General features: G+C 44.2%; 1 protein-coding gene across 4 annotated transcripts in view; it reads left to right on the top strand.

Annotated features, from left to right (window-relative positions):
• The window catches only part of LOC138963830 (neuroglian-like), a 75,581-nt gene that overhangs the window by 6,521 nt on the left and 47,691 nt on the right, over positions 1-21,369 (top strand). For all 4 annotated transcript variants that reach the window (XM_070335683.1, XM_070335680.1, XM_070335681.1 and 1 more), the window contains exons 2-11: positions 9,022-9,184; positions 10,076-10,181; positions 12,109-12,665; positions 13,042-13,144; positions 15,017-15,207; positions 15,621-15,752; positions 17,098-17,241; positions 17,496-17,674; positions 19,421-19,511; positions 20,232-20,389. In XM_070335683.1, the coding sequence (XP_070191784.1) occupies positions 9,109-9,184; positions 10,076-10,181; positions 12,109-12,665; positions 13,042-13,144; positions 15,017-15,207; positions 15,621-15,752; positions 17,098-17,241; positions 17,496-17,674; positions 19,421-19,511; positions 20,232-20,389 (1,737 nt within the window). In that variant the 5' untranslated portion in view covers positions 9,022-9,108. The remainder of the gene's footprint in view (positions 1-9,021; positions 9,185-10,075; positions 10,182-12,108; positions 12,666-13,041; positions 13,145-15,016; positions 15,208-15,620; positions 15,753-17,097; positions 17,242-17,495; positions 17,675-19,420; positions 19,512-20,231; positions 20,390-21,369) is intronic.

Here is a 21,369-nt window from a genome sequence, read left to right as displayed (position 1 = left end):
GGTGATTCCTGCTAGCATAGACACAAAGGAACGTTGGTATCGACTTTTCTCTGTCCATTTTCTCTTTCCCTCTCGCTCTGCCCGTCTCGCTCAGATGTAACGTGTGTCACTGGCTCCTGTTGAGTCATCACTGGTGGCATTTTCATGCACAAAAAGATATGGACCAGGAGGGATGGAGAGAGCGACATTAGGTCGGGTACCTGTTTGGCGAACAGCTGAAGAGAAATGTCGAGCGAAGAGACAGCATGTCCAGCAGTGTTGGGTACCAGTTATAAAAAAGATGCTAAACCCAAAACAGAAATAATGAAAGATTTAAGACGGTATTGGATAGGAGAGGGGAGAGAGAGAGAGAGACAGACAGACAGACTGACAGACAGATAGACATATAGACAGACAGAACGACAGAGAGAGAGAGAGAGACAGAGACAGAGACAGAGAAAAAGAGAGAGACACTCAGAGAGAGAGAGAGAGAGCTGAGAGGGGCAGACAGACAGACAGAGAGAACAGACAGACAGACAGACTGACTGAAAGGAGAGAGAGACAGAGACTGTTACTTTTATTCAAACAGTAGAAGTGAAATATCGATTGATGAGAGACACACTGTCTGATGCCCATTGGCCATATTGAAAAGGCTTTGGAGAAAATGAAAAGGAGAGATAGACAAAGAAGCGTGTATGACAAGGTTTACAAACAACTGAAAAGAAATAACGAGCGATGAGAGACACGTGCACATGGTCTCGGGCCTATTTTGACATTTAAAGCCGCGGAGAATCGTGGGGAAATGTAGAGCGAAGAGGGACATAAGGTCTGGTACCCGTATTAAAGCACAAGCTTTGAGGAAGGAAATAAAATAAAATAAACAAAATAGAAAATCAACCCCACCGTATCGTAAAAGCTGAAGTGACATTTATATTGAGCGATTTGTTCCCAAGTAGATGTACGTGTCTGTCGCCGTGAGAGCTCACTTTTGCGCTTGGATTAGCATTTGCTCGTGAAATGATTAATACTGTACAGTATATATCTCTATCTAAACAATGGTACAGAAATGCCAAGCGAGAAGAGAAATAGGGTTCGGTAGCCATTGAAGCAGGTGTGGGGTAATACTGAGCGATTGGTTACCAGCTTTATCCGGATTTTGTCATTCAATGATTCATTGTCTTGTGTGTGTACTCGTGAGAACCCAGCTTGGCACTGCGATTAGCATTTGCTCGTGAAGTGATTAATAATGTAATGATGCTTGGCCTTTTGTTTGCCGCTGTTGTTAATTATGACTGCCGCTTTGCTAATTTAGAACAGGTTGTCAACATGATATCTTTGTTTGCTGTTGCTTGACTGGGTGTTACGCGGCCATTTCCCCACAAGCTGGCGTGGTTTTGCATAATCGTTCCTGGTCTTTCTGAAGGTACCAGGAGAATATTTTCGTTAAACTGTCACTCACACTTGTCTTGTGTTATAAGCGCTGGCTTTAACTCACGAGGGAAGAAATGTGCACGCAGATCGAACAACTGTTAGCTCCAAAAAGCGTGGCCGCGCTTTGTCGAGCTGTTTGAAGCTGTCTTTTATGACTCATCAGTTTAGAGCAGTAAACTCTGTGATGTGGCCCTCGCAGCTTTCCCACTTTCTCGAGACCCAAGATCAGCCTTGTGCAGTCATCGCAACAGACAAAGGCTTACGCAACACACAGGCGGACACACCCTTTCATTCCGCTCGAAATCATGGCACCCTCACTCCCGCAGTCTCCCAGGCCACCGACACGCTTCAGTTGTTCTATCATCGGCGAAAGAAAGGGAGGAGGGAGCGATCTTTTTACAGTCAATTCGGGGGTCTTTTCTACCCCGTAATCGTCTCTTTGGGCAATTTGATTAAAGGGGTACAAAGAAAACAAAACAAGGGGAAGCTTCGCTTTGGGGCGGATGACATTTCTGTGAACAGCTGCCTTTGCTGTTGTGTTTTTAATGGTCTGGGGAAATGGGGCGATGGTCTTTAATCGCTTGGTGTCCGTCCATGCACTTGCTGTGCTGTTAAAAGGAGCCATGATGAGAAAGTGGTTCTCTTTTGTTTTGTTTTAGTGTTTGGGGAAATTAGTTATTACTTTAATTGCTGGCTTTGGGGTGTGAACAAAATCTTGTCCGACAGATAATAGTTTTGTTGCTTTGACTGAATATTCCAGGAATAGCTTTTTCCTAGGATTTGAGGGATCGCTAAGGATTTTATACTTACGCTATAAAAATACATTTTCAAACTTCATTTTTATATTTAATCAAGTTTTGACTAAATATTTTAACATCGAGGGGGAATCGAAACGAGGGTCGTGGTGTATGTGCGTGTGTGTGTGTGTGTGTGTGTGTGTGTGTGTGTGTGTGTGTGTAGAGCGATTCAGACTAAACTACTGGACCGATCTTTATGAAATTTGACATGAGAGTTCCTGGGTATGAAATCCCCGAACGTTTTTTTCATTTTTTTGATAAACGTCTTTGATGACGTCATATCCGGCTTTTCGTGAAAGTTGAGGCGGCACTGTCACGCCCTCATTTTTCAACCAAATTGGTTGAAATTTTGGTCAAGTAGTCTTCGACAAAGCCCGGACTTCGGTATTGCATTTCAGCTTGGTGGCTTAAAAATTAGTTAATGACTTCGGTCATTAAAAATCTGAAAATTGTAAAAAAAAATAAACATTTATAAAACGATCCAAATTTACGTTTATCTTATTCTCCATCATTTGCTGATTCCAAAAACATATAAATATGTTATATTTGGATTAAAAACAAGCTCTGAAAATTAAATATATAAAAATTATTATCAAATTGTTTTTTTTCGAAATCAAATTAAAAACACTTTCATCTTATTCCTTGTTGGTTCCTGATTCCAAAAACATATAGATATAATATGTTTGGATTAAAAACACGCTCAGAAAGTTAAAACGAAGAGAGGTACAGAAAAGCGTGCTATCCTTCCCAGCGCAACTACTACCCCGCTCTTCTTGTCAATTTCACTGCCTTTGCCATGAGCGGTGGACTGACGATGCTACGAGTATACGGTCTTGCTGAAAAATGGCATTGCGTTCAGTTTCATTCTGTGAGTTCGACAGCTACATGACTAAATGTTGTATTTTCCCCTTACGCGACTTGTTTTTCATTATAAAAGTAACTTTTGTTATTTGTTTGTTTGTTTTGTTTGTTGTCGAACATCTTTGGACATGGATTGATGGTGCCAAGAAAGTATTGCTTGTTGTCGAACATCTTTGGACATGGATTGATGGTGCCAAGAAAGTATTGCTTGTTGATTGTTGTTTGTTTTCTATTCAGTCCTGAGAAATGATTGGCTTTTTAGTCTTGCTCCTGTCGCCTGATGTCTTTTCTATATTTAGTCAAGTTTTGATTTTTCGGTTACAGTTGACTGGGAGCAGTATTACATGTAGTGTCTTTATGTACCGCTTCTGTTGGCGTAGAAAGATCATAACAGTTAGCGATGTTGATTGTCTTTGATCAATTAGCAATAAAAGCAGCATCGTGTCCTGTGTTGTTTTTCACCAAAAGGAAGTGGATCCTTCCTCCCTTTGCCCTCTTTCTTTATTCCTATTCTTTCCTGGCGCAGGTTTGCGCACAAATCTGTTTTGGGCGAGTACCATTCCCCAGTCTTGCTGCTATTTCTATTAGTCATCCATGGACGCAGTCCAACCCTGTCAGACAGCATACACTCTCAGACCAAGTCAGGCGGTGAATGTTGCAGCTAATACAGTCGATAATTGATGACTGAATAGTACTGATGAGATTGTCTGTTGGTATTAGCCTTAGTCATACTTGTAGCCTGGTGGTACTGACTTTCGCTTCTGTCGTCATCTCATCAATAATGAAGAGTGGTCATACTCATGTACAGGCTGATCACACACAGTGTCAGTGACACACACATACACGCGGACGCATGCACGCTCGCACGCGCTCACACACACACACACACACGCACGCACGCACACGAACACACACGCACACACACATACACATGAACATACACACACACGAACACACGCACACGCACGCACAGACAGACACCCATTCACACATATCTACTGCTAGTCGGTTCCTACTCCAGGCAATACGCAATTAAGACAAGTCGCGTAAGGCGAAAATACAATATTTAGTCAAGTAGCTGTCGAACTCACAGAATGAAACTGAACGCAATGCCATTTTTCAGCAAGACCGTATACTCGTAGCATCGTCAGTCCACCGCTCATGGCAAAGGCAGTGAAATTGACAAGAAGAGCGGGGTAGTAGTTGCGCTAAGAAGGATAGCACGCGTTTCTGTACCTCTCTTTGTTTTAACTTTCTGAGCGTGTTTTTAATCCAAACATATCATATCTATATGTTTTTGGAATCAGGAACCGACAAGGAATAAGATGAAAGTGTTTTTAAATTGATTTGGACAATTTAATTTTGATAATAATTGTTATATATTTAATTTTCAGAGCTTGTTTTTAATTGGAATATAACATATTTATATGTTTTTGGAATCAGCAAATGATGGAGAATAAGATAAACGTAAATTTGGATCGTTTTATAAATTTTTAATTTTTTTTTACAATTTTCAGATTTTTAATGACCAAAGTCATTAATTAATTTTTAAGCCACCAAGCTGAAATGCAATACCGAAGTCCGGGCTTCGTCGAAGATTACTTGACCAAAATTTCAACCAATTTGGTTGAAAAATGAGGGCGTGACAGTGCCGCCTCAACTTTCACGAAAAGCCGGATATGACGTCATCAAAGACATTTATAAAAACAAATGAAAAAAACGTTCGGGGATTTCATACCCAGGAACTCTCATGTCAAATTTCATAAAGATCGGTCCAGTAGTTTAGTCTGAATCGCTCTACACACACACACAGACACACACACACACGCACACACGCACATACACCACGACCCTCGTTTCGATTCCCCCTCGATGTTAAAATATTTAGTCAAAACTTGACTAAATATAAAAACATGAATAAAATAGGTAGTGAAAACAAGATAAACCAAGTGTTCATTTGAATTAGCGATGTCTGTCAACCGATACAAGAGAATGCGAGTTCTTCTGCGTGTTCGTCTCTCTCTCTCTCTCTCTCTCTCTCTCTCTCTCTCTCTCTCTCTCTCTCTCTCTCTCTCTCTCTCTCTCTCTCTCTCTCTCTCTCTCTCTCTCTCTCTTTCTTTCTCTCTTACTCTCCCTCTCTCACTCCCCCCCCTCTCTGTCTCTCTGTCTCTGTCTTTCTCTTACTCTCTCTCTGTCTCTGTCTCTCTCTCTCTCTCTGTCTCTCTCTCTCTCTCTCTCTCTCTCGTTTCTCGGAGTGATCTCACAGCTATAAGAAGCACGCACATCTGAACAGCGCCATCTGCGAGTTTCCGGCACTCCCGCCTGAGACTTCCCAGTACTCCCAATGTCCCATCTACGAGATTTTAGTACTACCATCGGAGAGTTCTAGTACTCCCTTCTACTACCATTTATGCGAAGCGTTTTCTTGCTTCCTTTACAATTCACATCTTGAGAGGACTCGGCAAGCCACGGACACCTAGTCATAAAATCCAACACCAACTCCTGGCCTCTTGATGCAAACCATTCGGCATCACTCTCCACTAATCAGTTTAACTCGCTGTTCCCTGGTGTCTTGGTTCCAGCATTTTCGCCGAATGTCTGCAATACGGCGCCATCTTGACCAATTTTATGTGACAAGGGAGGAAATAGGGTTCCCCGACAGCTCTGGGGTCTTGCTTTAAGTGTGATGACAGTCCTGTAGCGCTTCGTATGGAAGAGATTGACCCCGGGGAGACGCTGATTTCAAAGAACGAACTTCCAAACACTGGTAAAATATTATTGGAATAAGTGAAATGGTCTTGCTGTAATGTTGTAATGCTCCTGGATTTGTAGAAGTATTGAGACTTTGAATTGTGCATGTATGCTTTTTCTTTTAAATAATATAAAATATTGAAGAGATTCCGTCTTTCGAGAGCTCTGTGTCGGATAAGTGAGACTTATGCACCGTTCTATTCTCTAATTTTAAAAGCATGGTTTCCAAATTCGTGTTACAGTTCTTCAAATCTAAACGAATGATGCTGTGTGATAGTGTCCAAGTCGAAACCGCCGTTTCTGTTTGTCAATAGCACCATTCGGACAATACTGCTTTCACGTTTCTTTTGGGTGTTTTCTGTCTTGTTATTTTGGTTGTTGTTGTTTGGTTTGTGTGGTTCGAGTGTCAGTGTGCGCTGTGGGTCTGTAGTGACCGTAGTGGTCTCCTCACCGATACGGGAAGTGGGTGCTGAGGGGTCAGTCTTGACCTTTTATACTAATTCTGATGAAAAGTAATTAGAAGTCAAAAGTGTTAACCCTTGGCAATTGGGCTTTGAAGTATTCAGTCATCCCCTCCCTCTCTCTCTCTCTCTCTCTCTCTCTCTCTCTCTCTCTCTCTCTCTCTCTCTCTCTCTCTCTCTCTCTCTCTCTCTGTCACACACACACATACGCACACACACACACATACGCACGCACATACACACACATACACACACACACACACGCACATAAAACACACACACATAATTATATATACACACACACTCATCTTGCAAAATGAAGTGTACACAGTCTGTCTGTTTGTATGTCCGTCTCTCTCTCTCTCTGTCTCACCATCTCTGTCTGTTTCCGTCTCTCTCTCTGTCTCGCCATCTCTGTCTGTTTGTATGTCTGTCTCTCTGTCTCGCCATCTCTGTCTGTTTGTATGTCCGTCTCTCTCTCTCTGTCTCGCCATCTCTGTCTGTTTGTATGTCCGTCTCTCTCTCTGTCTAGCCATCTCTGTCTGTGTCTTTGTATGTCCGTCTCTCTCTCTGTCTAGCCATCTCTGTCTGTTTGTATGTCCGTCTCTCTCTCTGTCTAGCCATCTCTGTCTGTGTCTTTGTATGTCCGTCTATCTCTCTGTCTAGCCATCTCTGTCTGTGTCTTTGTATGTCCGTCTCTCGCTGTCTAGCCATCTCTGTCTGTTTGTATGTCCGTCTCTCTCTCTCTCTCTGTCTAGCCATCTCTGTCTGTGTCTTTGTGCACAATGCAGTGCTGTCAATGTGTTCCCTATTTTGAAGGCTATGTTCAGCCACGTAATACCATCACTCAGGATCACCCGATTCTGTATTTAGAAAGTAAGCAGTGCTCTTGTTGTTGAATGCCGAAGAACTTGAAGAAGCTCCACCCTTTTCTGTGAGAGTTTGAATCGCACTGACAGGCTTACCCAAGGGTTGGCCCCAAAGCACGCCACCTGCACCCCACCCCACTCCCAACACCCTTGTTTTGTGTTCCGGGATATCAACCCCGGAGTGGTATCAACCGACCGCACCCCTCCCCGTTGTTTTCCACTGCAACTATGTCTGAGCAGGAAAACAGAACAACACCGTCCATCGCCCCACCCTCCCCCCAGGCCTCCGCTGTGTTTTATTCCTGGGTGTATCTGTTGAATGTAACTGTGCAACAACAACACTCTACCCCCCCCCCCCCCCCCCGAAAAAAGTCAACAACAGCAAACCTACCACCTCCGCGCACACACACACACACGGCCTACACGCACGCATGCATGCATACATACATACATGCTCGCACGCACTCACACACACGCACGCACGCACACACACACACACACACACGTCATCATCACAGCTCTGTTGTTTTCTATATCTGCGGAATCTACTGAATGCAACCCTGTGCAATAAACAACATAACAAAACAAAAACCACACCCCCGCATCTGTACCTAACTCTCTTCTCTCCCTCTCTCCCTCTCTCCCTCTCCCTCTCTCTCTCCCTCTCTCTCTCCCTCCCCCCGCCCACCCCACCCAACCTCTGTTGTTTTCTATTCCTGAGGGGTATCTGCTGACTGCAACCCGACATAATGGGAAGCATCTTGCGCTCAGGTGTGGTTGTAGTGTACGCGAGAGTGAGGAAAAGACAGTTGGTTTCTATGGCAACCAAGAAGCCAGACAGTCTCCTCCACCGATACTGATAGCAGCATAGCTTGCTGGAATTGTCTTGAAAACAATGAGAGGGTGTCTTGTGTCAATGATCAGCATAATTATTCAGACAGTCAGTTTTGGCATTGTGCTTTGTGCAGAAGGCTGTGTGAATGTGAGTGAATGTGTTTCGTGGTTACTTCTGTGTGCGTCTAGAGTTGCATGTATCTTTTATAATTTATTTAACATGCCCCTCCCCCCCCCCCCCTCATCATCATAAGACACATCTCCAACCCCCTCATCATCATAAGACACATATCACCAACCCCCCTCATCATCATAAGACACATATCACCAACCCCCCTCATCATCATAAGACACATATCACCAACCCCCCTCATCATCATAAGACACATATCACCAACCCCCCTCATCATCATAAGACACATATCACCAATCCCCCTCATCATCATAAGACACATATCACCAACCCCCCTCATCATCATAAGACACATATCACCAACCCCCCTCATCATCATAAGACACATATCACCAACCCCCCTCATCATCATAAGACACATATCACCAACCCCCCTCATCATCATAAGACACATATCACCAACCCCCCTCATCATCATAAGACACATCACCAACCCCCCTCATCATCATAAGACACATATCACCAATCCCCCTCATCATCATAAGACACATCACCAACCCCCCTCATCATCATAAGACATATCACCAATCCCCCTCATCATCATAAGACACATATCACCAATCCCCCCCCCATTGATTTCCTTGTTTTCTGGTCAACCCACAAACTTTTACATGTATACATGTACACATGTGTGCTAAACTGTGCCCAAAAAAGTATTGCAGCAAATGTTGTACCCCAATGAAAGCATTACATCCTGTGCCATTTCATTCAAAATTTAAATTTAAATGGCACAGAAATTTATGCTTTAGTTAGGGGGTACGGTGCTGCATTAATTTTGCTGCACATTTGACAAACTAACGGAATAAAGCAAGCAAACCTTCATGATCTTTTCTAATGTGTTACAGGTGAACAGAGGACAGGGAATACCAGTGCATGTCCCCAGTTCCAGCTCAATGACTTTTTGAAGTGCAATCAACTCAAATTACTCAACCATGGAGGTGCGGATATCGTGTGCCATCTTGACGATTGTGTGCAGTCTACTCGTGGCTGCTCGTGAGGAAATTAAAAGTAAGTCCTCGTGTTCTCTGTGAATTGTTCAGATACGCAACATACAGGGGTTTGCAAAGCTTCACACTGGTGTGGGGTACAGGTAGGTACATGTGTTTGCGAGCATACCGCAAACACTTTATGCATATTATATATGAACACATACATGTGCAAACATATTGAGTTATGCACACAAATACCTGTACACTGACACACACACAAACACACACAGAAGAAATATAGTATTGAGACAGTCACACATAACAAACAAAAAACAATTACAGAGGAAAAAAGATTGCATTGTGTTTTCTTGTCCCCCCCCCCCCCCCCCCCCCTCACCTTTCTCTCTCTCTCTCTCTCTCTGTCTCTCTCTGTCTCTCTCTGTCTCTCTCTCTGTCTCTCTCTGTCTCTCTCTCTCTCTCTCTCTCTTTCTCTCTCTCTTTCTCTCCCTCCCTCTCTCACACTCTCTCTTACTTCCTCTATTCTCGCTCTTACCTTCATACCCTCTCTCTCTCTCTCTCTCTCTCTCTCTCTCTCTCTCTCTCTCTCTCTCTCTCTCTCTCTCTCTCTCTCTCTCTCTCTCTCTCTCTCTCTCTCTCTCTCTCTCTCTCTCTCTCTCCTCTACCATGATGAATAAACATCTTAATGTTCTGCTTACAGCTTCCTCTATTCTCTCTCTCTTACCTTCATACCCTCTCTCTCTCTCTCTCTCTCTCTCTCTCTCTCTCTCTCTCTCTCTCTCTCTCTCTCTCTCTCTCTCTCTCTGAGTCTCTCTCTCTCCTCTACCATGATGAATAAAATATTAATGCTGTGCTTACAGCAGCTTAATTTCAAATAACATTATTTTTAATTATGTTCACATAAATTCCTACCATTGCTGCTACACAAATGACACTGATGTTCTGTTGACAGATTGTAAGCCACCAGCTGTTATTAAGCAAGCCAGAAGGGTTGTGTACTTCCAACAAGACGGGACGGCTACCCTGGAATGTATAGCAAAAGGAGATGAAACATTAACGTAAGTAAAGATTCATCTGAGTTTGCCATTTATTGTAACACAACATCTTTTAATTTTGAAAAGAACTCATTGTGAATTAACCCATTCTGCAAAAAAACAGATCAAGTCTAGCTTTCTCGCGATAACTGTGACTTTGTGTCTGTGATTGTAATGTAACCGTGTGCCGAAACACTACGATCACCTCGGGAAGCGAAGTGCAATCAAACAGGTTTAAAAATGTTAGGGCTAATTTCTTAGCCCTATAAAAACTGTTATGCAAACCCGAAGGTTTCCATGAACATACAGACAATCGGAAACTACCACACCCTATCACAAACAGATTTCCACAAACCACGGGTGTTGACTTTAAAGGCCAACAACTCGGGTGCAGAGTCTGCTGTAAAAGGAGCGGAGCCTCCCCTGTCACAATCGCCCCCGTTTGAAATGAACTTCGTCCCGAAGTTCCGAACCGGGAGACCACTGTCCATCCCAAGTTCGCAGAATGGGAACAGCACGAACATGTTCAGTGGTCATATTATGCCATTACCTGAACATATCATGCCGAGTCCCATCCCTGCTCGCAAGCGCCAGATGTAACCGGGTGCCGAAACACTACGATCACCTCGGGAAGCGAAGTGCAATCAAACAGGTTTAAAAATGTTAAGGCTAATTTCTTAGCCCTATAAAAACTGTTATGCAAACCCGAAGGTTTCCATGAACATACAGACAATCGGAAACTACCACACCCTATCACAAACAGATTTCCACAAACCACGGGTGTTGACTTTAAAGGCCAACAACTCGGGTGCAGTCTGCTGTGAAAGGAGCGGTAGCCTCCCCTGTCACAGTAAGAAACACTGCAAGTTGGTGGGTTAGAGACTGACTCACTGTGCTTTAACTACAGGTATCAGAACAACAAACAAACAAGCAAAGGTTAGTTATTGGAACGTTGGTTTGAAAAAAAAAATTATTCTGGATTTTGGAACGCTAGCCGTCTTACTCATCTGTTTTGGGATTACGGTTATCAGAATCGGGGATGGCAAAATCTCAAAATGTTAACTCGCAAGCCTGGTGAGTAACTTCAAGAAAGTCACTAGCTGGCCAGAAATTTTGCTAGCACGGTACATACCACAGTTAATGCATCTGCAGTGTTTAAAATCATATAGCTTTGAAAGTCGATAGTACAACCAAAAGTGTTGCAATTGACCAGAATTTTCAGAATCTCTCTAACTGCCATCCCTGAGAATTCTTAAAGACACACACTACAGTAGTGTCATCTCTCTAACTGCCATCCCTGAGAATTCTCAAAGACACACACTAGTGTCATCTCTCTAACTGCCATCCCTGAGAATTGTTAACGACACACACAAGTGTCATCTCTCTAACCGCCATCCCTGAGAATTCTTAACGACACACACTAGTGTCATCTCTCTAACTGCCATCCCTGAGAATTCTTAACGACACACACTAGTGTCATCTCTCTAACCGCCATCCCTGAGAATTCTTAACGACACACACTAGTGTCATCTCTCTAACTGCCATCCCTGAGAATTGTTAACGACACACACTAGTGTCATCTCTCTAACTGCCATCCCTGAGAATTGTTAACGACACACACTAGTGTCATCTCTCTAACTGCCATCCCTGAGAATTGTTAACGACACACACTAGTGTCATCTCTCTAACTGCCATCCCTGAGAATTGTTAACGACACACATTGACTCCATCTCTCTAACCGCCATCCCTGAGAATTGTTAACGACACACACTAGTGTCATCTCTCTAACTGCCATCCCTGAGAATTCTTAACGACACACACTAGTGTCATCTCTCTAACTGCCATCCCTGAGAATTGTTAACGACACACACTAGTGTCATCTCTCTAACTGCCATCCCTGAGAATTGTTAACGACACACATTGACTCCATCTCTCTAACCGCCATCCCCAGGTACACGTGGCAGAAGGACGACGAAGAGCTGGACCCCACCACGCCAGAGAACGAGGTCCACATGACCGTCGAGTCGGGGGTGGGCACCCTGATCCTCAGCCCGGCCAAGGAATCCGACGGGGGAACGTACCAGTGCAAGGTGCAGAACGCGTGCGGCACGTCGCTGTCCACCACCACCCGGCTGCTCCACGCTCACATCGACCCCTTTCCCAAGCTGGACGAGCCACTCAAGATGAAAGCCATGATGGGCAAACCGCTCAAACTGTCCTGCAATCCTCCAGACAGCGTCCCTGAGGCTCAGATCAGCTGGATTCTTGTGTCCGGCGACGACGATTCCGCGGATGTGATGGATTACCAGCCGGGGCCTGAAGAGGGCGGGATGTTCAACAGTGTTCCGTTGGGGCGGCGCGTCACGATGGATTACCAGGGCAACCTGTACTTTGTGGCGGTGGAAGAGCAGGATGCGCAGGAGGGCAAGCACTACGTGTGTATGGCCAGCAACAACGAGGTGCGCTCCATGAACCAGGGCGAGGACAAGATTATTGAAATCTTCGGCAGTAAGTTGTGCTTCTTTCCGTCTTTCTTTTTTTGTTTGTTACTTAATTCTTTCTTTCTTTCTTTCTTTTTTTCTTTCTTTGTTATGAGTGACCATTTGAGATTCACTCAGTGGGACAGTGAACCTCACATGGGGCTACATGGGGCTATTGCCCAGGTTGAACTGGCTACGGAGAGCGACTTCTGTTATAGGATTGTTTCAGGAAAACTGATTATCTCTGTACAACAGTAGGGAGGGCCCCCTATGGGATGGAGGGACATGAATGGTTGGAGTGGTGAAGCTGTGGAATGGGTGATGATGTTTGTGATGAGGTTGTAAGGTTCCATAGATAGTCACAGATGATTGTAATGGGGAACATGTGTGTCATGCGTTGCCAGGCCGAGTGTCCCAGGAACCCACAGTGCTGCAGTGGCACTCAGACAAGGAGGTCATGACCTTGGAGGGCAGGAAGGCCAGGTTCAAGTGCATCTTCTCTGGATAGTAAGTCACTCAATGTCATTTCTTCTCATTATTATCTTTTTCTGCGTTCGTGACCTCCTTACGCTCATAGTCATAGTCACCTAAAGTAAGATTTTAGATTGTCACACCGGTTTTTGACTCGCCTGAGTAATTTGTGAGTACATTATTAGGATTCATATGTGTCCATCCGTATGTCTGGCTGGCAGTCCATCCGTGGGCAAAAAAACTTAACGTCAAGGCTATCTCGGATGTTTTTGAAGCTGGACCTCTGAAACTTGCACAGTTTTAGGGTTTGATGATCTCACGAAGTGACCCCAATTTGGCTGACCCTCGTCTAATTTTAGGTCACAGTGGGGTCATGTTCGTTTAATAAAATACCCTACCATGTGAGCAACAAGACGCTGTCCTCAACGGTGTGCGTGCAAGGTATCTGCGGAAGGTCGCGGGTTCGAATCCTGGCCGCACCTTGTGGGTTAAGTGTGGAGATTTTTCCTATCTCCCTGGTCAACATGTGTGTAGACCTGCTAGTGCCTTATCCCCCTTCGTGTGTACACACAAGCACAAGATCAAGTGCACACGGAAAAGATCCTGTGATCCATGTCAGAGTTCAGTGGGTTATAGAAACACGAAAATACTTTGCCTGCTGCCCCTGAATGTGGCGTATGGCTGCCTGAATGGCGGGGTAAAAATGGTCATACATGTAAAAGATCTTGGGAGTTTCAGCCCATATAATGTACAGTTGTCCTCATAATTTGCTTTCACTTCGTTCTTCCCAGGTAGCTCAGTTGGTAGAGCACTAGACTTGTGATCCTAGGGTCCCAGGTAGCTCAGTTGGTAGAGCACTTGACTTGTGATCCTAGGGTCCCAGGTAGCTCAGTTGGTAGAGCACTTGACTTGTGATCCTAGGGTCCCAGGTAGCTCAGTTGGTAGAGCACTAGACTTGTGATCTTAGGGTTCCAGGTAGCTCAGTGGGTAGAGCACTAGACTTGTGATCTTAGGGTCCCAGGTAGCTCAGTTGGTAGAGCACTAGACTTGTGATCCTAGGGTCCCAGGTAGCTCAGTTGGTAGAGCACTAGACTTGTGATCTTAGGGTCCCAGGTAGCTCAGTTGGTAGAGCACTAGACTTGTGATCTTAGGGTCCCAGGTAGCTCAGTTGGTAGAGCACTAGACTTGTGATCTTAGGGTCACGGGTTCGAATCCGGGCCAGGAAGGACACTGGTCAACTTTATGTGCGGACTCAGAGAGAGTATCCATATTCCACCCCCATGTCACCAGAGTGGCAAGTAAAAGACCTCATCATTCTGCCTTTAGTGCAGGTGGCTGATTACAGCTAAACCTGCACACACCTGGGTAGAGCTACTCTGTTGCTGCTAGCTTTCCACTGGGAGGAAGCGACACAAATTACCCAGCAATGGGACAATAAAGTTATACAATTTATAATGATAATAATATTAATAAGGCCAAAAAAAAAGTGTGGTTACGGTAACATAGCCAAAAAAAATAGGGTAGAAAGGTACTTAGGTAGGCAATAACTTTTTTTTGTTTTACTTTTTTTTCTAATGTGTACAAATTAAACCTACTTGACAGGGAAATAAGTGTGCGACTCGGGCGCTTTCGCTTTCATTGCGTTTTCTGCACTCGTTTACTTGTTTTTTGGGGTATTTTTTTGACAAATGTAATAAAAAGTTATAGGGTCGGCCCCAAAAAATAGGGTAGGTCGGGTTACCGTAACCACACCTATTTTTTTAGGCCTAAATAACATTTCTATAGCGCGAGTCCCATCAATTGGCTCCAGGTGCTTTACAATTTGATTATAAAACAAACTAGCACAAATTAAACAAGCATGAAAAAAATGCAAAAAGTAATGTGAGTGTTTGCGGTTTGTTCACCCAGCCCTACGCCCAGGGTGCGATGGCGACGTATCGATGGCAAGATGGACGAGGGCAGAATGAAGCAGAGCAGCGACGAACACGAGTTTGTCATCAGCGACGTCCAGCCTGAAGACGAGGGCGTGTACGAGTGTTCCGGCGAAAACCCCATGGTGCAAGGCGTCATCAAGGAGACCTTCAAACTCTCGGTGGAGTGTAAGTGTGCTACAGTGGAACACCCCTTCAGGACTTCCTCCTTTTTAAGACCAATTGCTTTTTACATTTAGTCAAGTTTTACACCTCAGCCCTGGTGGCATGGGTTCAAAGACAAAATTAAGGTCAAAGAAATGTTTATGTGTGTGTAGAACCTGCTCTTTTTGTTCAATTGTGTCTCCGTTATGTTATATCCGAACGCTATTTTTTTCTGAGTAACATCACTTTGACTATGGGGCATATTAATAAGTAATTTGTCCATAGTCAGTGAAGGAAGTCAGGTGATTCATTGATGCACAGTCTTCTCTCCTGCTAGCCTGTCTACCTGAGGGACAGCGAAATGGCAATTACAACATGGGGGCCGGGTGGCTCAGTTGGTAGAACACTGGACTTACATTCTGATTGTGTGATTACAGCTCGCCCTCGCTGGACCAAGCGGCCAAAAGATCTGATCGTGGGTGTGGAGGATAACGTGACCTTCGTCTGCGATGTCGATGCTGCACCCTCAGCGACCGTCCAGTGGTTCATCAACGGTGTGCCAGAGCGAGGTGAATAGCAGGCAGCTGCATTATGTGTTGGGGGGGGGGGGACTGCTTGAGCAATGTGGATAAGCTGACCCTGACATCGGTGATTATTGTGCTCGGTGGTTATGCAATTTGGTTGGTAGTTTTGTACAGCATCATTTGTCTGGCCGTCCGGTCTAACAGTACAGACGTGTGATCGACAAGAAGAAGGCTGGTAGCTTTGTACAGCATCATTTGTCTGGCTGTCCGGTCTAACAGTACAGACGTGTGATCGACAAGAAGAAGGTTGGTAGCTTTGTACAGCATCATTTGTCTGGCTGTGCGGTCTAACAGTACAGACGTGTGATCCACAAGAAGAAGGTTAGTAGTTTTATACAGCATCATTTGTCTGGCTGTGCAGTCTAACAGTACAGACGTGTGATCCACAAGAAGAAGGTTGGTAGTTTGAATGATTGTTCATTTCATTGCTGAATGAATAGAATTGATATTTAGGGATAAGCTTTTACTTTGTGCAGAAAAAGAATGAAATACTGCTATTTCTACCTACCCACCTATAACACACTTACAGATCTGTGTGAAGCACAGGGAACACCAGCAAAATAAACAATCAAACAACCAAGCAAGCAGACAAACAAACACAAAATCAATATATACTGTACTAACATTAACAAACAGAACAAAAACACAAAGAACTTACAAACAAGCAATTACTTTTTCATCTTTTAAAACAAAAACTAATTCCCTCTGTTTTTAAATGTTTCCACTAACACAACAAAACCACCTGGAATCTTGAATCAAAAAAGAATAATTGTAGGTAAATGGAACGTTTAATTAATGGAGAAAAAAACCATGTAACATTTACTAGTACGTTGACCACATGGGCCTGTAGACGGACAGACAAACACTTGGGACACAAATAATCAACTAATCTCGGAATCGTGGATGTAACTTGCTTGCAAGATGCCGGCAAGGTTATCAATTCATCTTGTGTGTGTGTGTGTTGTGTGAGTGTGTGTGTGTGTGTGTGTGAGTGTGTGTTGTGTGTTGTGTGAGCGTGTGTGTGTGTGTTGTGTGAGTGTGTGTGTGTGTGTTGTGTGAGTGTGTGTGTGTGTGTTGTGTGAGCGTGTGTGTGTGTGTTGTGTGAGTGTGTGTGTGTGTGTGTGTGTGTGTGTGTGACGCTTGATGTTATATAGTGATTATGTGGTTCATGTTTGTGCATGTATTTCAATTGGTGTCGTTGCATTTGTTTTAATTTTTATAGCTGCGTATGTTAGGTGTGCTTGGCTAGAGTGAATGGAGTGAAAACCGAATTCCCAAACTTGTGCAAGAAAATATTCTGTATTCTGAATTCTTGAGTCTTAATTTACAGATGCGCCACCGGCCAAGAATCGTAAAGTGCATAACAACGCTCTGGTGCTGACCAACGTCACGCAGGATGACTCTCAGGTGGTCCAGTGCAACGCTTCCAACATCCACGGCTATCTGTGGGCTGACGTCTACCTGGAGGTGCAAGGTGAGTCATGATTGTCTGGGGAACACCCCCCTCCCCCTCCCCCCCTCCCCCTCCCCCCCCCCCTCCCCCCTTTCAGACATTATAAGACCACATGTATAAGCTTCGATTGTCGTGCTCCATGTTTTAAATAAATTGATTGTATGCGGCATGGTTATCTGTAATTTTCTGAATAAATTGTTTAAACTGAAATCTTCTTCTCGTTCGCTATTTAACTAAAATGGTTATTTCATCTGATACATGTTTGGTTCTTCCAGCCATGAAGCCGACCATTGTCTCCAAGCCGACGGAGCAGAAGGTTGCCCAGGAGAGGAACGTCATCATTCCGTGCGGGGTGGAGGGCAAACCTCGGCCTCAAGTCATGTGGTACAAAGGCAGCCAAAAGCTGGAGGGATTCCGCTACACCATCTTGCCCACTGGGGACCTACAGATCAATGTATGTATAAGTTACAGCTCCGTCCATCCATGGTATCGCCTGATATTTTGTCGAGACTGGGTCAATGAATATGATGACGTCACTCGAGGCTCTGCCGAGAGTGACGTCATTATATTCTTTCACCCCGTCGAGACAAAATATCACGCGATACCATGGATGGACGGAACTGTAACGTATATATGGCATGACCAAAGTAAAGAGAATTTGTCATGGGATGTGGAAACAAATCATTGGAAATTCACCATGGGCAATCAACTCAAGCCTAGAAGTTGTAGAACTATAATTATTTTGTTTCAGTCTTGGCAAGGCCAGTTTTGTCCAGTTCGGGAAAAGACATGAATTCATTCACCCTGCCGAGACGAAAAAAAAAAAATTCCATGGATGAAAACGTATAAGCTTATATCCCGTGACGCATCAAAGCTAAATTTTGTTTTGAAATGTCTTCACAACGTACAGATAACTTATAACGACATAATCGCCTTCACAAGACAGAAAAAACGCACACTTTGTTTGTCGTCTGCTACAAATCTAGTCTTGTTGGTTGACGGAGAGAATAAAGCTTCAATCGTACTTTCATCAACAGGAATAAATATGCTCAATCCGCTCTCAGTTCGCAACTGAACCTTGTTTTTTTTCTTTAACCTTTTGGTTAACATTGAAACAGCAATCCAAAAGAGTGTTTCAGCTGTTTCAAGACACAGGCTTGGCTCCTTCTTTTGAGTTGCTTTTCAGTCTAAAATGACACCGGAAGCGAACAAATTTTCGCGTGTACTGTCGTCACAAAATGACGTCATGACAAAGTTACACGCAAAGCGAAAGAGACTTTGACGTCATTTACTTTTGTTCAGAATATTCCGTCTGTTCCTAGCTTTGTCAGTGAAGACCTGACGTGAGTAAGCTTACCTAAAACGTCTTTGTTCTCTATTCACATTGCAGCTGTGAAATACAAATCAGCGAATCTATCGTGAGGAAGACGTTTATGTACAAATCACCGAACCCAACTCATTTTTTGTGTGCATGTTTCTGAAGAATAAACTGCATGTGGTTAATGCTTGTCGAAACAAGCCATAAGGCTTTATGAATAAAAGATTTCACGCATTGCTTGGCCATCTGATCACAGATGAGGTCGCAGTTTGTAGGTTGAATCTATGAATCGCCCAGAGATAGATCTGCATTGCCATTTCTGGAACGACCTTCCAGATTATCAACAGCGGGTTCATGGTCGGAATCAAGAGGTCAAATTTGCATGGCTCCCAATCATTTCCTAAAAGATTTCCATTTTCTTGTTTCTGCGGCTGCGCAAGTTATTTTGCCTAGGTCATGGCCGAACTTTAGGCCTACGGAGAAATATCGCTGGATATTTTCTCCCTAGATTAACAGAGACAAAGAAGGGAAGTCATGCTGTATGTGTGCTTGTTCTCTCACTGTTTCTGTTTTAATCTGTGTGTGTGTGTGTGTGTCTGTCTGTCTGTCTGTCTGTCTGTCTGTCTGTGTGTTTCTCTCTCTCTCTCTCTCTCTCTCTCTCTCTCTCTCTCTCTCTCTCTCTCTCTCTCTCTCTCTCTCTCTCTCTCTCTCTCTCTCTCTCTCTCTCTCTCTCGCTCTTCGCTTTTGTGTGCGTGCGTGTGTGTGTGTGTGTGTGTGTGTATGTGTCTCTCTCTCTTTCTGTATGTGCATGTGTCTATTTGCATCCACTTGAAATCATCCAGCTTTCTTTCACCTAATAGTAATGATCTTTTCCCTGTGAAGGCTGTGGGCGATCAAGACTCGGGTGACTACTCCTGCATTGCCAAGAATCGCTATGGACAAGCCGAAGCAGAGGGACAGCTAGTTGTCAGAGGTAATTGTTTTGCTTAACCACGGGAGCGGGAAAGATGTTGGCCTTCTGTCTGGAAGGTTCTGAGTTCGAATCCTGGCCCCGACTGGTGGGTTTGAGGTGGAGACCTGCTAAAGTGCCTTACCCCCCTTCATGGGTATAGGAAAGCACAAGGCGAAGTACGCTAGAAAAAGATCCTGTCATTTATGGGTTATAGAAACAGGAAAAGTACAGGCATGCATCCACCGGACACCACCCCATCCTCCCTCCCCCTGAGGTTCTTAAAAACGGGGCAGTCTGACTAAATAAGGGCCGGCCTTTACTGAATGAGACCAGAGTTGAGTGGGAAAGCAGGTTCTTAAAAACGGGGCAGTCTGACTGAATAAGGGCCGGCCTTTACTGAATGAGACTAGAGTTACAGTCGTGCTTTGCAGAGAAGACACATGTTATCAGCCTTCTGTTGTCATTCCCAAGTAGAGCTACTCTTGGACTCAAATCTCGTTACGGGGCTGGGTAACTCAGTTGGTAAAGCACTGGACTTGTGATCATAAGGTCTAGGGTTCCAATCTAGGCAGAGACAGACACAGGTCAACTTTATGTGCAGACCCGGAGATGGTATCCATGTCCAACCCCCATGTCACCACAATGGCAAATGAAAGACATTGGGATAATAGAGTAAATAAAATTAATTGAAAAAACTCATGAGCTCTGTGTTTATTCTTTGCGTTTGCATGTGTGTTACAGAGAAGACCCAGATCTTGAGCCCTCCGATAGACGATCGGGTGAACTACGGAAAGCCGGTCATCTTCAACTGCGGCGCAGTGACGGACAAGCTAGAAAACATGTGGCTCAAGTACATCTGGTCCAAGGATAATGCGCCCGTCGACGCGTCTGACCCCAGGGTGAGACTTCTCTCCCCTTAATGTGAAGGGGCTTCTTGTAGAGCAAGTTCTGTTCAATAGCATTTTAACAGGCGTAAATGGTAATACAGATGTGCACATGCATGCATACTAATGCACACACACACACATGTTACACACACATCCACACACGCACGCAGACATGCACATGCGCACATACATGCACGCACGCATTCACACCCATGCACGTGCGCGCACACACACACACACCTCTATGAATCAGTTGGTTATTTTAAAGTTGAAAGAAAACGAAGATAATACACTACAATACAAAACGGTACAATATACAATAAAATACTACAGAAATTCATGTTTATTAAAGGCACAGTAATTAAGCCGGGCTCCCCGAGCGTCTGCATACAGTACAAGCATACTTCCATTTGAATGCTCACCGAACGGGAACATCCTGGATGCTTTCTGTCACTGCAGAGCGCCTAGAACTGTACCCACGGAATATGCGCGATATAAGACTCATTGATTGATTGATTGAGCGTGAGAAATTTTCAAAGAATTTATTTTCGTGGACTTGGTCCTCTACAAATGGCGCCTCGTTTTGGTGCTGGACGGCTGTTATGAACTTTATTCAACTGATACCGGAAATCACGCCCGGACAGTAAGCCTCCCGTAAACCATCACAGATACTGTCAGGCTTTTACACACAGTACAAACACCCTTCCATTTGAACGCTCACCAAACGGGAACATCCTAGGTGCCCTACGTAAAGAGCGAGCAGTTTTTAAAGAATTAATTTTGCAGATTGTCTCGAACACTTTTTGGACCCATCCTGAACTCAGGTCAAAAATTGAGTTACTTCCCTTCGGGTCTGATTCTATCGATGTAAACTGGCGATAGCCGTTAATCGATGATTATCAGAATGTTTTTGGACCAAGGTGTGTTTTTGCGCTAGACCTAACTTTTAAAATCTAAATAATAGATTGACAGCTTGTTACACAAACTTTTCT

Source organism: Littorina saxatilis, linkage group LG4 (genome assembly GCF_037325665.1).
Source record: "Littorina saxatilis isolate snail1 linkage group LG4, US_GU_Lsax_2.0, whole genome shotgun sequence".
NCBI lineage: Eukaryota > Metazoa > Mollusca > Gastropoda > Littorinimorpha > Littorinidae > Littorina > Littorina saxatilis.
The sequence above is the reverse complement of the archived record's forward strand: the minus strand, read 5'-3'. Positions and strand labels throughout refer to the sequence as shown.